The sequence below is a fragment of the Anabrus simplex genome, chromosome 1 (assembly GCF_040414725.1).
Source record: "Anabrus simplex isolate iqAnaSimp1 chromosome 1, ASM4041472v1, whole genome shotgun sequence".
Taxonomy (NCBI): domain Eukaryota; kingdom Metazoa; phylum Arthropoda; class Insecta; order Orthoptera; family Tettigoniidae; genus Anabrus; species Anabrus simplex.
This window is the reverse complement of record NC_090265.1, coordinates 1,571,021,614-1,571,037,910: the sequence shown is the minus strand read 5'-3', so window position 1 is coordinate 1,571,037,910 and position 16,297 is coordinate 1,571,021,614. Positions and strand designations below refer to the sequence as shown.

The window sequence follows — 16,297 nt, the reverse complement described above, 5'->3', positions numbered from 1 at the left end:
TGGTCTGAAACCATACTGCTCTTCTTCCAAAATTGGTTCAACAATATCTCTGATTCTGGTATCTATTATTTTTTCCAATATTTTCAGGACATAAGACAGTAGTGTAATACCACAATAATTAGTACATTTTCGTCAGTTTCCTTTGTTGAACAGAGGTACAATGATGCCCATCTTCCAGTCCTCAGGAATAGTATTTTCCTCCCAAATCTTGTTGAGTAGTCTGTAGAGCCATTGGATTCCTGGAATTCCTGCCACTTTCAGCATATCTGCACTTGGTTCATCTACGCCCACTGCGTTTCCTTTCTTCATGCTCTTGAGTGCATTTTCAACCTCAAGTTGTGGTTCCTCGACTTGGCTCTCCTCTATCCGTTGTTATGTTTTCTGTATCTCCATTCAGCAACTTTTCAAAATAGATCTTGAGTTCCTGTTTAATTTCTCCCTCTTCTTGTGCCAGAGTTCCATCCTCATGTTTATTGCTTTTGTTGTCTCTTGATCTCTTCGCTTGTTTTTCACTACTCTGTATAGCAATTTCATATTTCCTCTGCTGTCCTCTTCCAGTTTGTCTGCAAACTCATTCCATTTCTTCTCTTTTTTTTCTTCCCTTACAATGTTCTTTACAGCAAGTTTCTTGTTCCTGTATACTCCTTGGAGTCTGTATTTCTTGTTCATTGCATTCTTGTCCCTGTTTTTGTTTTTCCTTGTCCAGTGCCTTCTTTATTTGGTTTCTTTCACCGCTGTTTTTTCACTCTATCGTTCCACCCTGGTGTCTCCTTTTTTCTTTTGATGGAACTTGTAACTCCACGTAGGTTTTTGGCTTCTTCCACAAAGGTGTCTTTGAAAGCTTTCCACTCTTCATTAACGTTGGTCACTTCAACCTTCGGGAGACTCTGTTGAATCCTTAGTTTGTATTCTTCCTTTATTTGGACTTGCAACTTCCAAGTTTTAACCCTTGGTTTTTCATAATTTTCTGCATTTCATTAGTCTTATGTTTGAAGTCTACTACCAGCAATCTGTGGTTAGTATCCATGCTTTCACTAGGGATGACCTTTACATCTGTGATGTATCTACCACCATCTTTATTCGTGATTATGTAGTCAATCAATGTTCTATAATGGCCATCCCAACTGTACTTTGTTACTCTGTGACTGTCTCTCTTTTTTTGAAGAATGTATTTTTGATTATAAGATCATTTCTTCTGCACAGATCTAATAGTTGTTCTCCTTCTGGGTCCCTTTGTCCATATCCATGTGGACCAATGATGTTCTCGTACCCCAGTCTGTCTACCCCAACTTGCGCATTTAGATCTCCAATAATAATAATGTTTTCCTCATTAACTGTATCTTCTAGGTCTTGCCAAAATTTCTCTTTGTCTTCTCCAGTTTCATTAACATTTTAATGATTCTGTCACTTTTGCAGATAACTTCAGCTGTAGCATCAGTCCCTATGTTAATTAAGAATCCAGCACCATTTTTCACTACCTTCTCCTGTCCACTCCAGTATAATTTGTATCCTCCACGAAGTGTCTTACTTCCAATCGCTTTCCATTTGGTCTCACTTAATCCCAGTATTGATATTTTTATTCTATCCATCATGTCTAGGAGTTCTTCTACCTTTCCAGTTAATAATAGAATGTTCATAGTTCCAATTCGGTATTTGAATCTCTTATTTATTTTGGGTTACCTTTCAGAACATTGTATATCATTAGCCTTACGGTCATCATACTTTACAATTGTCTGAGAGGACGTGTCAGTGCGGTCTATAATTTTCTTTCAGAGTCTCTTTTTCTTATTGAAAGCGACTGTACTCAATACTCTCCTGCTGACTTGCTAGGCCTAACGCATAAGAGGATTTTCTCTTTCAGGGTTTACTCCCTTAGCCTTTGAGGATGCCTTCCTCGTCCTACAAGGCAGTAGGTTCCATCTGTACGCACCCAGAAGGATGGGTTGCCTCTTCCGCCATCTCCACCGTACCCAAGTCCATCTTCTCCACCATAGATGCCGTTGAGGTCTTCACCCTTGACCCAGGACAAGGACCCTCCATATTTATAACCCCTGGAGAGAGGGTGTCCCAGTATTCTAAAGCCCCCAGGAATTGGGCTACCTGTTGGTCCGTGGGTTGTATTGGTTATTTCAAACCAGCCCTACATACTGTAAGGGCCCCCTATCTGCCACCTGGGGACGCGCTAGGGGTCAGGTTCCCCTGGTTACTTATTGGAAGTTAACCCCACCCACAAGGAGTGAGGTTATTTGCCGAGTGCTACTAACTTAATGAATTAAATTTTAAAAGATTTTTACTCCTAAACTTGTGCCTTCTAGAGCTTCCCCCGTCATCAACTTGCCAAAAGTATTAAAATGAATTGGGGAGAGAGGACATCCTTGTCTTTCTCCTTTTCTGATAGTGACTGGATTTGTAGGACCTTCTCTCAAACTTACAGCTGCACTTTGACTTGTAGAGTGAGATGAGCTGTCCTTCCACTCATATATTCCTCAATAATGGGAATAATTTATACCAGGAAACTCTATTGAATGCCTTTGAATAGTTATTGAAGCATACATACAGATTTCATCTCCTACTCATCACATGTTCTCTAAGAATTCTAGACTGCCAATAGCATCTTGGGTACCAACTCCTTAATGGAAACCAAACGGTGTTTCTTGGATGTAGCCACAGACCGCCCATTCTAGTCTTTTCTTTGTGATTTGGAGCATGATTTTGGATATATGAGGAACGAAACTAATTGTTCTGCACATACTACAATCTAAGGGGATAGTGATGGAGTTCCAAAATTCAGATAGCCAAATGCCCTTTTTGAAGACTGTTCAAGTTAGGTCATAGAGTTTTTCATTGATTTTATCACCAGCTGATTTAAATAGTTCAGTAGGGAGGTTATTGATGCCTGGAGCTTTCCCATTAATTAGTGTCATTAGTGTCCTCATTGCCAACTCAAATTCATTTTTAGTCGCAGTTAAAGGTGTAACTAAACTTGTATGTGACTCATTGTGTGCAAATACTCAAATTCTTTATTTTACAGAGTTTTAATGTACATTTCCCAGAGGTTTTTTATTAGTTTTTCATGAGCGATAATTGAGCCTTGGTTGTCATGCAACGCTGTGGTTAGTGTTCTTTTTGGTAAATGCCAAACTGCTCTTTCCTTGTCTTTCCAGTTCTTTGACTTCTTCACATTTTAAATGTAGCCATTTTTCTTTGGCATTTCTACATTCTTGATCTATTTAATTTTGAGCCTTCTGTATGCCATTCTCCCTTCACCTGTATTCACCTATTTCAATCTCCTCCTTTCCTTGATCTTGGAGAGAATATACTGTGATCCAGGATTGTGTGGCAGAGATTGATGGATCTCCCAGTACTTCTTCAGCAGCCTCAGTGACATAGTTCTTTATTGTCAACCGTTTTGCTTTGACATCCTGTGATGATGTGCCTTTTTCTAAAGCTTCATCTTCTCCTACCTTCCAAGTTAAAGCTTTCCTGTGCACTTGATTTCATCCTTTACATTTAAATTCATCGCAAAAGAAAATTTAACACTAACATCTTATTTTCGAGAACATATCACTTAACTCTCAATCACATGGAATATTTACTGTATTGCGTTGTCACACAGAGCTCTGTCTGTACACTGTATATGCTATTGTTATCACTGGTGTAACAGTTAATTTGAGATAAAAAGCTTCTTGTTGGAAGGGAATATTTTTTTTTTTTTTTTTCATTTACAGTCTTGTTAAATGTTTAAGTATAATAAAATGGCAGCTGATCATGTTAGCCCTTTTGAATGCTAAGCTGAAGTGCATAAAGCCTATTATGAAAAGGCTGTTATTTTATATCTTCATTGATACCATTTTACAAAAAAAACTAAATATTGTAAAAAAAAAAAGACATAATTAATTACCCTATGGCATGTCATTCCCTATGCAATTTTATTTTTTTACAGAAGAAAAATAGATATTTCATAATAGATATTCATTTTTATACTTAGAATTTGACTATAGTACCATTTGCTTGGTCAGTGAAAACTCTACAAGAATTTTTCTGTCATGATAATTGATCTTGTTTGCTACAGTACCGTACTCCTGTACTGAAGCTGACTCGCACCTCTGGGACACCATTACGACTCTGCTCCAATATGCTGTCACCAATAGGAGTTTCTCCTATTGTAAGTGCTGTTTCCAAGAGCCGTCGCTATCATGAAAGCCCTAGTTACTGGCATAGCTATAGCGAGGAGATTCCATCAGACAGTGGTGCCCATACTTGGTCTCAAACCAACCTCAGCCTTCTTCGTACAGTACCAAGTCATGTAGAAGCTGCGTTGAAACCATATCACACTTTTACTCAGGTATTGTATTTTTCTTATTTCATAATTAATTCATGTACCAGCATAAAGTAATAACCTCTGGTAGGGGTTAATTTTTTCTTGTACAGTATAGGGAAAATACATTAAAATACCAGTAAAACAAACTTTTGGGGTCCTCAGAAATTAATTTGTTATTGTGAAATTTTGTTATACTGAAAAAGTCAAAGTCAGTTCTTAAGAATTCACCTGTTGTTATTTCCATTTCAGGATCTACATTACTTCAGTATAAATTTACCGATAAAAGAGGCTTAATATTTATTAGATGATAGGATAGTTAGGATATATGTTGTTCTGGTACAGGTTTTTTTAAAGTCTGATTTTCTTCAGACACAAAAGAACATTCAAGATGAATTTAAGACAGATTCTGGCACAGCACTTCACGTCAGAAGAAGATCTTGAAGACTACATGCCATGATTGTTGCCTCCACAAGAGCCAGATTCTGTAGAACACTGATGCACATCTTCTTCCTCTTCCACCTCATCATCACATGGATTCTATCACTCGTAATATCTACTACAATTTCATCATCAATGTTTTCTTTTGACACATCACAGTCCCATGTTGACATAGTCGGCAAGATTCACATTTGTTGGCATATCCAACTTTTCACACAAAATCTTCCTGTTTTCCTCTTTTTCTGCATCATCCAACACTTCGCTTTCTGAGATGTAGTCTTCTGCTTAAACCACTCAAGCTTTTCTAAAGCGATTTGTAATGACTTCTTCTTTCAGTGATCTCCGTGCAGCACTGAAACATCTGCATTGCTTCAAGCATGTTGACGTTAAGTCCGGCCCCGCGGTGTAGAAGGCCTGTCACTCGGTGGCCCCGGGTTCAATTCCTGGCCGGGTCAGGGGTTTTTAATTGTAAATTATTAATATCCCTGGCCTCGGGACTTGGTGTTTGCGCCATCCTTAACGCTCCTTTCCTCACATTCAACACTCTACACTTCCGCAATTCCAATTACACGCAGGTTCATATCATATGGTGCAAGTAGGTGCAAAAGATCTCTATAGGTCGATGCCCCGAACAAATAGCTTTTTTTTTAAATGTTGACAATGTCTCCCTGAGACAATATTACACAGGAAAATGGCTTTAATTCATGTTTTATTCACAAGAAATTAAACCTACATAATGCTGTAGTCTGTTTTACAAAACGCATCTTAATCTTCACATGTTCTTGAGTAGGAAACCCGCTGATCAGAATTGTTATGTGGTTTGCTTACCTTCCCCTGAAATTTGTAATTGGTTAGTTTCACCTGTGTTGTGGTGATGTGATATTAGATTCATTTTACTAAATCAATTCATTTGATTCCATCCATGTTACTGAATAGATTCATTTGATTCCATTCATGACTGAATCGATACAGTGATCCGATTCACTACACAATAGAGTCACCATTCCTATTACATCTGTGTAGTATGTACCTACAAACAGCAGCAACAGCATTCAGTGCTCGGTGCTGTCATTATTCTATGAACTACTTTCCTGTGCATCATCCAGCTTTCAGATTCAGAATTCCCATGCCGTCACCTCTTCGCATCAAGTTTTGATGTCACAAAGTCTTCCCCCACAGAGTATATAGAATTAGATTAAAACATATCTGTACACACATCCTCAGAGATCTGCATTTAGGGCTGTAGCCCAAGTGGCATATTCGTATCAGTTGTTTGCCCAGTCTTTTCTTAAATGATTTCAAAGAACTTAGAAAATCACTGGATTCACAATTTTCTGATTCAACATCTGTTTAGTTAAATTGAGTCAGTCGGCTGACATACTCACTATCCACGTTACACTGGTGATCTCATGATTCGGTGATTTAAGTCTTAGGCCTATGCAATGATGCAATGTATGAACTGAGAGAATATTGAGTGGTTCTCCCCAATATAAAACAGATCATTTTGAGTGGTCATGAGTATGACTCATTATCATAGGGTAAGCTATACTGAAAGTCAACTCAAGAGCTGAGGAAAAGTATCCTTCCACATGTGAGCACGTCCCCTGTTCCCCCTTCCCGTGTCTGTTCTCCTTCTCCGCCACAGCCAGCTTATTATTGACGTCTTGCATCTAACTTACAAGTACTACATTCTCAAATAGAGTAGTATCAAAAGAAGTCGCTTCCTTTCATATAGTTGTACATCGATTACATACCATACCTATTTATTCCTTTATTGACATTGTAAAACCTACAGATTACTGGTGAATACCAAGGCAACAGAAGCAAGGTTTACTTTTATTTCATAATGCAATTTGTGTGAGGCACATGGGGACTTACAACGAAAAGTATGATGACATAAGTATATGATTCCTCTCTCGTATGAGTGTCAGTGGCAGTTTTTCACAGTTCAACAAGCTGAAAACCCACCTCTGAGTGGGACTGCAAAATACAGTGTTTCCAGGAATGTTGTAAATATAGTATTTTCTTCATTCGGAAGGTAAAAGCGAACTCATGATCCCCTCATGATAACATTTCTGCAGACAGAGGGCAGTTACGAAAATAGAGTACAAATTATTATTATTATTATTATTATTATTATTATTATTATTATTATTGTTATTATTATTATTATTATTATTATTATTATTATTTCAAGTACGTTAAGGATCCTATACGGCGAGTGCATAGTTCGAACTGAACTGACACAAATGCCTACTAACGAACAGTCAAACGAACAAACGTTCTCTGTCACATAAATCTGGCATGCAGCTTAGTTGAGTTACGTTTTATTTCACTTTCATTATCGCCTCGATTGCTTGTTTACATAATTCAGACATTTTCTTAAAACTAAATTTTCAGCGGCTTTAGACGTATCATCATAAACCCTCACGACATATATAAACCACCACAGGCCAGCATATACGATATGGTACCACAAGAAAACAAACAAATTCCTTTAAATCCCGCGCGAACCTTGTAAACACTGTACGTAGAAACCCTGGTCAGCTGCGCAGTGTTTTCACCACTTCTTCCACAATCCACAGTGGATTCTCATATCGTAGGCTACTGTAAATGTTCATAACAATTTGTTTAGACTTCCTACTTAATTCCCGCCCTCTTCCCTTTTTCATTAGCTTTAATATTTCACTTGCAACTCAAGCGTCACAGCATCACCCACGTGTTGCTCACAGCTGGCAGCCATTATGAATATTGAGCATGCTATTGCAGCCAGTACTGCCAACAGTTTTCTTGGATCCATCTTCAGCGCCGTAAAAATTATGCGAACTATACAGCAATGGAATGAACTCGAACAAAGCTTTAAAATACACAATGCAATAAGATACCATACTCATGTTAAATAATTATTTATTTTGTTACATACAGTACCGAGAACAATAACTATTCACAGCCATCTACGTATGAAATATAAGAAGTGGTAACGAACCCGAATATCATACAACTTGTGAAATATTTTCCATATTTTTAAAGTGCAAAAATTTTTAATTGGTCAAGTCAGTTCACCAGAATATCTAACCAAACTGAAGTATTCTCCTGACTGCAGCAACAAGCAACAATCATAGGAACTATTTACCGCTACGGAAATTTCTTCACTGACCAGAAATCTGGTTAACATCAAAGGGACCACTTAGGTCTTGAGATGACTCTCAGTATAGAGAGCTGAGTTGAATAAATTGGCAAATGTTGACTAATTTATAATAATAAGATTCATTAAAGTAATAAATAGAAAAACCTAATAGTCTACCTATTGCACTTACTAGCTACTTTGTAATTATGTTTTAGCTACCATTTTAACAAAAAAAAAGCAAAGCAAAGTCACCTCTGTACAGACCATGAAGGCCCGTGGAGGAGTGGAAGGTAAAGGCTTCCACCAATGTTAACCTTGGCACGTGATGGGGTAGAGTGGTTGGCTCTACGCCCGGCTGCCTTTGCCCCCAGGAATTAACCTGGTACTCATTTTTGGTGTAGGCTGAGTGAACCTCAGGGCTTATGCACCTCCGGAAGTGGAAATCTCGTTTCTTAAATTTTACGACTTCCTGACGGGGATTTGAACCTACGTCCTTCCGAGCGAACCGAACACACCTTTACCGCCTCAGCCAGGCAGCCCCTACCATTTTAACACTGAAAATAAATCCAACGATTACTTAAACCTCCCTGTAATAAGATGATAATGAATGCAAGTGGGTATTATTTTCGAATGAGGTGAGAGCGAGAGTGCATTATAGCGTACAGTAGTCTCAGTGTCTCGCCTGCAATGGAAGTTCAGATTCCCGACAATGTCCAGTGTTCCAATAATGAACCGTGTGTGTTGTGTCTCATTGATCCACGCACGTGCCACTTAACATTCTCTGCTGTCAGTCATCTGAATCATATGCCGTGAGTTCGCTGTTACTGCAACTCGATTCACTCGGACAGTTGAATGAATCGATACACTGCTTCGAATCATACTCTCAGTAGCCAACATTACTGTGTTATAATGTGACTGCTCTCTGGTGTTAGCTACATAGGAATATGTTGTGTAAAATGCCTGACGAGTAAAACAGGATGAATTTCAATTATATTTTGCAAAATAAAACTTAAATGTAGGCAAAAGGGCTAAATATTCATTCGTTATACTGAAGCTTGAAATTTGTTAAAATTAAATATCTTGACACACGTTAAATAGGGAAAAGGGAAGGGGCCTAAAAATAATTTCACAATTCTGAATATTTTGTTACATTAGTGTTCATTACAACAACATTTTACTGAATTTTGCTTTGTATATATCTGCATGAGAAATGTACTTTAATTTAAATATTGGAAAATTGACTGTACAATATCACGTACATACAAAATTATTGGTGCCTGGCTGACAGTTGAGGCGCTGGCCTGCTGACCCCAACTTGGGAGGTAAAATTCTGGCTCAGTCCGGAGGTACAATGGAACCTGCTTTATACGTAACTCTGTTCTGCGTAATTCGTATTTGTATGTAATTTCCTTTTGGTCCCGACAAAATGTAATTTAAAAGCATGTTCATTAAACCTTATTTATATGTAATCCGTCTATACGTAATTCGCTGTTATACGTATTAAGTACTTTAAGTTCAGAAACAGGTTCAAAGAAGGATATTCCAGGAATCATTAATGAACGAGGGGAGTGTGTATGCGAGGATCTTCAAAAGGCAGAAGTATTCAGTCAGCAGTATGTAAAGATTGTTGGTTAAAAGGATAATGTGCAGATAGGGGAGGTGAGTAATACTAAAGAAGTATTAAAATTTACCTATGATAACAATGACATTTACAGTAAGATGCAAAAGTAGAAAACTAGAAAAGCAGCTGGAATTGATAAGGTTTCGGGGGATATACTAAAGACAATGGATTGGGATATAGTACCATATCTGAAATACTTATTTGATTATTGTTTGGTTGAAGGAACTATACCAAATGAATGGAGAGTTGCTATAGTAGCCCCTGTGTATAAAGGAAAGGGTGATAGACATAAAGCTGAAAATTACAGGCCAGTCAGTTTGACATGCATTGCATGTTAGCTTTGCGAAAGCATTCTTTCTGATTGTTAGACATGTTTGTGAAATTAATGACTGGTTTGACAGAAGGCAGTTTGGGTTTAGGAAAGGTTATTCGACTGAAGCTCAGCTTGTAGGATTTCAGCAAGATATAGCAGATATCCTAGATTCAGAAGGCCAAATGGACTGTATTGCGTTTGACCTATCTAAGGCATTTGATAGGGTAGATCATGGAAGACTACTGGCAAAAATTAGTAGTATTGGACTAGAAAAACGAGTGACTGAATGGGTGGCTATATTTCTAGAAAATAGAACTCAAAGAATTAGAGTAGGTGAAGCTTTATCTGACCCTATAATAATTAAGAGGGGAATTCCTCAAGGCAGTGTTGTTGGATCTTTATATTTTCTTATATATATCAATGATATGTGTAAAAAAGTGCAATCGGAGATAAGGCTGTTTGCAGATGATGTTTTTCTGTACAGAGTAATAAATAAGTTACAAGATTGTGAGCGACTGCAGGATGACCACGATAGTGTTGTGAGATGGACAGCAGGCAATGGTATGATGATAAACGGGGTTAAAAGACAGGCTGTGAGTGTAACAAATAGGAAAAGTCCTCTCAGTTTTAATTAGTGCATTGATGGGGTGAAAGTTCCTTTTGGGGATCATTGTAAGTACCTAGGTATTAATATAAGAAAAGGTAATCACATAAATATGATTGTTAATAAAGGGCACAGATCTCTGCACATGGTTATAAGGGTATTTAGGGGTTGTAGTAAGGATGTAAAGGAGAAGGCATGTAAGTCTCTGGTAAGACCCCAACTAGAGTATGGTTCCAGTATATGGGACCCTCACCAGGATTACTTGATTCAAGAACTGGAAAAAATCCAAAGAAAAGCAGCTTGATTTGTTCTGGGTGATTTCCGACAAAAGAGTAGTGTTACAAAAATGTTGCAAAGTTTGGGCTGGGAAGACTTGGGAGAAAGGAGACGAGCTGTTCGATTAAGTGGTATGTTCCATGCTGTCAGTGGAGAGATGGCATGGGAGGACATCAGTAGACGAATAAGTTTGAGTGGTGTCTTTAAAAGTAGGAAAGATCACTATGTGAAGATAAAGGAATTCAAGAGGACAAATTGGGGCAAATATTCATTTATAGGAAGGGGGGTTAGGGATTGGAATAACTTACCAAGGGAGATGTTCAATAATTTTCTAATTTCTTTGCGATCTTTTAAGAAAAGGCTAGGAAAACAAAAGATAGGGAATCTGCCACCTGAGTGACTGCCCTAAATGCAGATCAGTAGTGGTTGATTGATTGATTGATAGATTGATTGATTGATTGATTGATTGATTGATTGATTGATTGATTGATTGATTGATTGAAGTCATCTCCTTGAAATATAACCGAGTTTTGCGTAATTGTAATGAGCCCGTGCTTTTTTAAAAGAAACTTTTGTATTTACGAAGTGTCCTCTTTGTTGGCATAGGCGGAAGTAGAGTGGTCGGGTTTCGGTGCTGAAGCAGAACACAAATAGTTTTGCTGAGTGACATTGATGACCCTTACTTACTGGCGGCTTAACAAAGGCCAACCGGGCGAGACCCCTTCTCTCTCTATCTGGTTCCTCCTCTACCTTTGTCGTTTTAGACATTCACAATTGTAACGGTTGAAATCCCATTACAAGGTGATACCTGTATTATTATTATTATTATTATTATTATTATTATTATTATTATTATTATTATTGCGCCGTTCCTGCATCCAGGTAAGGACGCACGAGATCCAGGCTAGCTCAAATTATGATAATAATTGTCATTTCGTCTTTTACGGGCTATATGAGTTCCGACTGAGAGGAAAGAACACCGATTTATACTCGGGGAAATACGTATCTAACTCACACAGAAGGACGTCTCCTACTCGTTTTCTTAGCTAGAATTCCCTATACCTTATCAGATCGCCAAAAATATAAGTGCTTACAGCTAAGGAACTACTTTAAAAGTCATTAAAAGAAGGGTTGATTTTTGACATATTTCATTTATTATAAACTAAGTTCAATCAGTAGCAAGATCATCATAGTCTCTCTTTGGAATAAAAGGTAACGAGTGTCGAACTATGCATTTATCTTAGAGTTAATTTCTGGTAACATTAAGTTAAATTCTTTAGAAAGAAATGAAATATCCAATTAGGATGCTCGAAAAACAAATAATCATGACCTTAAAAGGTCTTAATTGAAGAATTATTTGTCTGGAAAATATCTAGTTGAAAAGAAAAGAAATAAGTTAAATAAAGGTATCAGATAATAAAAGTATTGGATAATAACAATATCAGATAATTAAAATATTAGATAATTAGTATATTAGATGCATCTAATGAAAGAAAATGAAAATTTACATCACAACATACTATGTACAGTATTGTAGATTGAGGATTGTCCTAGAAAAATGTAGGACGCAGTTTCATATTTGGTCATATATCTATTTTTAAAAAATTGGAATCACATCTTTCCTAACTGAAATCTCAAAAAATTAAATTCAAATGTTCTGTTTCTCTCGTCTCATTTACGTTAATTTATGGACATGTGTTAACTTCTCTTGATCCACATTCTTTGTGTCCAGATACACAACCAAATTAACCTGGGAAAATATCCTCATAACATTCATAATATTTGACAGATATCGTATTTTCAAGTTATGCTCATGTTTCTTGACGCTTCATCTTGCATAAGCATCTATAACCCCCCTTTAAGCCAGTGTATACTCTTAAAAAGATCATGATCAAACATTACATCTAGAAAATTAGGCAAATTATTCTCTTAACTTGAGATCATTCATAAATTCAAGTGCGTATCCATGCTGTTACCACATCCTTATATATTATCAAATGTATGTAATCATAATTCCACCAAAATATACGATAATTTTGTGGTCTACCTTGTGAAAAGACTCTACTTCAAATTAATGACTCTTATTTGTGCAGTTAAGTCACCAGTGATATTGGGTACTGCCTTAAAATAAACTTCAAAGTCTGCCTAACATGTGAGAAAAATCTTATTATTAGAAGATATACACACGGATGTCAGCTAATTTAATTTCATCCTCCTCATTATGAATCATTTGGTGATCTTTAATATAAATGTCAAGATACGGACGGCACTTAGATCGCATTCTATCCTATTCATGGCTTACTCATGGATAAATAGTCGACTGAAGACAGAATAAATTCACTAATTACTTCAAAAATACATAACTTGAAACATTATTTCCATAACAACACAACCATGACCATATTCACAAAGAACGATACCTATCACCAACATTAATTACCGTATCTCATATCATTACTCACATTAAATAACCCTCATTTCACATTTCAAATAAATATCACATTTCACTTCACAGTATATGCATTATCACATTCTGACTCGACGTATTTCTTACCGTCGTCATGGTTCATGAACTTATCTACTCTGTCATAGTTTTAATCCTTTCATAATTCCAAAAGATATTACCACATCCTTATATATAGTAAGCACTTCATACATACGATCTCCTTTCTACGATCATTCGGTAACATAAGTTCTCACGTATGCCTAACTTCTATCTCAACGTCATATGAAATTCACCAATAAATTAAATATTAACCTCCTCTCACATTACACTGACAGCATTACGAACGAAGGCTTTATTATCACTGGATGACTGTACCCTATATGTGGATTTGACGTCTAGGCTTGATGAATACCTAACATCCTTTAACCTAACTTTGGTAATCATCTACTCGTTTATAATTATCGCACTGACACTAACTAGAATAGCACTTTAATAAAAAGAGAATGAATAAATTCTTACTTGTACATTGGACTTAAAGTGAACTTATCTTTGCTCTGCAACTCCCATAATCGTCTCATGTCCGGGTGGCTGGACATGCGGACATAGCTCCTTGCATTTCCCTTAGGTGTTTGGGAACATTCGGGACCGTTTCATCTGGTTACTGGTCATCATGGGCCGGCAACGTCATCCTGCTGCTTTCATCTGGTTACTGGTCATCATAGGCCGGCAACGTCATCCTGCGCTGCTTTCATATGGGCAGTCTCGCCTTCATCTTCTTAGTGCATCATGGTAGTAGCTTGAGCAATTGGAACAGAATAATACATCGTTTCAGTCAATGTCGTCATCTTATGGCTATTTTCTGTTACTATTTGCCTATGATAAATAAACTTGTTCTTGGAAGAGTTGATATCAAAAATATTTTAACAGTCTGGGATAGGCAAAGGTAATTATTCCACTCAAAATGTGAGGATTCCTTCTTTATAAATATATTTCCCTTTCTCAATGTTCTTGCCGATTATACAATCCTTTAGCTGTTCTAAATTGGTGATATCGGCTAATACGTCGTCTAAGGAGTGTAGTGTGACACATCACAGTGGAATCTTTTATATTTTCCAGAGCAATTTAATTTCGCGGAGTGAAATAATTTATACCGCTAATACTGTAGGGAACAGCCATGAACAAATATTTCTTTCGGTCTTGGGAATAGAATTCCGATGTGATGATATTATCTCCTTCTGGTAGTCGACTGTGACGTTCTTCTTATAAGCAAGTTGAGTAGTGAATGTTAAAATTTTCATAATAATAACTCGTAACAATCTTCATACATCATTCTTCTTCTATGTTCCGTTCTTTCGCCAAGCGCTTGACGAAAATATTACTACCTCAGTTTGTAATATTGTCAGGTGTTTAAAAAAAATCGTCGTTTTGATAATTTAGACTCCATTTTTGTTCCGGTTGTATCTTTTGGAGAACAGTGAAATGGTGCATTATTATTATTATTATTATTATTATTATTATTATTATTATTATTATTATTATTATTATTATTATTATTATTATTATTATTATTATTATTATTATTATTATTATTATTATTATTATTATTATTATTATTATTATTATTATTATTATTATTATTATTATTATTATTATTATTATTATTCAATGATGATCGCTTGCATGTAACATCTGCAAGCTATTGAAATAATCAAATGAATAAACGGTGACTAAAATAAGTGTAAATAACAAGAATGGGCGCCACCCGCAAAACAATTGCAGGAATAATTAACTCTGTAGAGCAACGAGAAACTCCCTCTCTCAAGGCGACGGTCATCAGGCTGACAAAGCTCCAGACTTACTTTATAACCTTACCTGTTGCTGTTTAACCCCTGAAATTAAATTTGGGTAGCATGCCAGGTTCATCCATACTCTACTGATAAAAGACTTAGTGCAAGTTTCATTCCATGAGTTTACTCCCAAAATAATAAAAAATATATAACAAATACCACAATAATCACCACTTGATGAGACCAACACCTGTTCGCCGTTTACAAAGGGCAAATATACAGACAACTAAAACCAACAAAATAATTACTTGACGAGATCTACTCGTGTTTGCCATTTACAAAGGCAAATATATACACTACTACCACCAACAAAATCATAACTTGTTGAGACCTACTCATTTGTCACTTACAAAGGCAAATATACACACTAAAAACCATCAAGAAAATTATTTTCACTATGTATACATTTCTTAACTTACCTCCAGGTAAGAGTCCCACTACACTCTCTACTGTTACAGAAGAAAAGTACGACGACTTTCTCCACGTACGGATGCAACCTTCTTTACGAAGCGCATCCCTAACCTTATTTACACACTTCTTCATCAACGTCTTGAATCCTTCCCGATTGCTGCACAGGTTAGTGTGACGCCTCACATTTCTCCAACTGAAACTGCATGCTCGGCCGACGATGAATTCCTTTCTCAAGAAATGTAGAGCTGTTCAAGCTCTACTAAATTGGTCCGCGAGGGCATACAATTATAATGTAGATTCCATATGCACCACCACATCCACTGTACATTATCTTATAGAAGAATTGTAGTATAGGCAACACTTAGTAGCGTCTTTTACAGAACGTCCACCGCAAAGCCGGAAACTCGTTAGCATCTGTGATTATACCATGTTCACTCCGTAAAAGATACTCACGAACAATGGAAGACCGCATGGAAACTGCGCAAAATATGTAGCTCCCGCGCACCGGTCCGAAAGAGAAAAACGCATAATCAGAATCAGAATGACTTGCCGCACGCGTACATACTTATATAGGCCTGCTACACGTGGTTATAGCGTCCTGAAAAGTTTACTGGTAGCAACGCTCTCACAGGCACATCTTCACGCGTCACTCAGTCAACCCAACCTCGCTTAAAACAAAGCCCTTGTATTGGCTATCGTGTGTCTGATGTGATATAGAACGTCCACTCATACATTCGCATTGATCCACTCCAATCTTCAGCCTATACTACCTGCCGTACCATGGGTTTCCAAGCCACTTTGTTGCAAAACTTTCAACTGACTTTAACCGTCTTTCCCGATATAGCCACTGTTTTCCATGTTGCACAGTTCTTGAGCAACCTACACTGCCATGC

The 16,297-nt window shown here is 37.0% G+C and overlaps 1 protein-coding gene across 1 annotated transcript in view; it reads left to right on the top strand.

Annotated features, from left to right (window-relative positions):
* bora (aurora kinase A activator-like protein bora) overlaps nucleotides 1-16,297 on the top strand; it is a 321,188-nt gene that overhangs the window by 285,490 nt on the left and 19,401 nt on the right. The window contains exon 7 of the mRNA XM_067153480.2: nucleotides 4,073-4,345. Coding sequence (XP_067009581.1) covers nucleotides 4,073-4,345 — 273 coding nt within the window. The remainder of the gene's footprint in view (nucleotides 1-4,072; nucleotides 4,346-16,297) is intronic.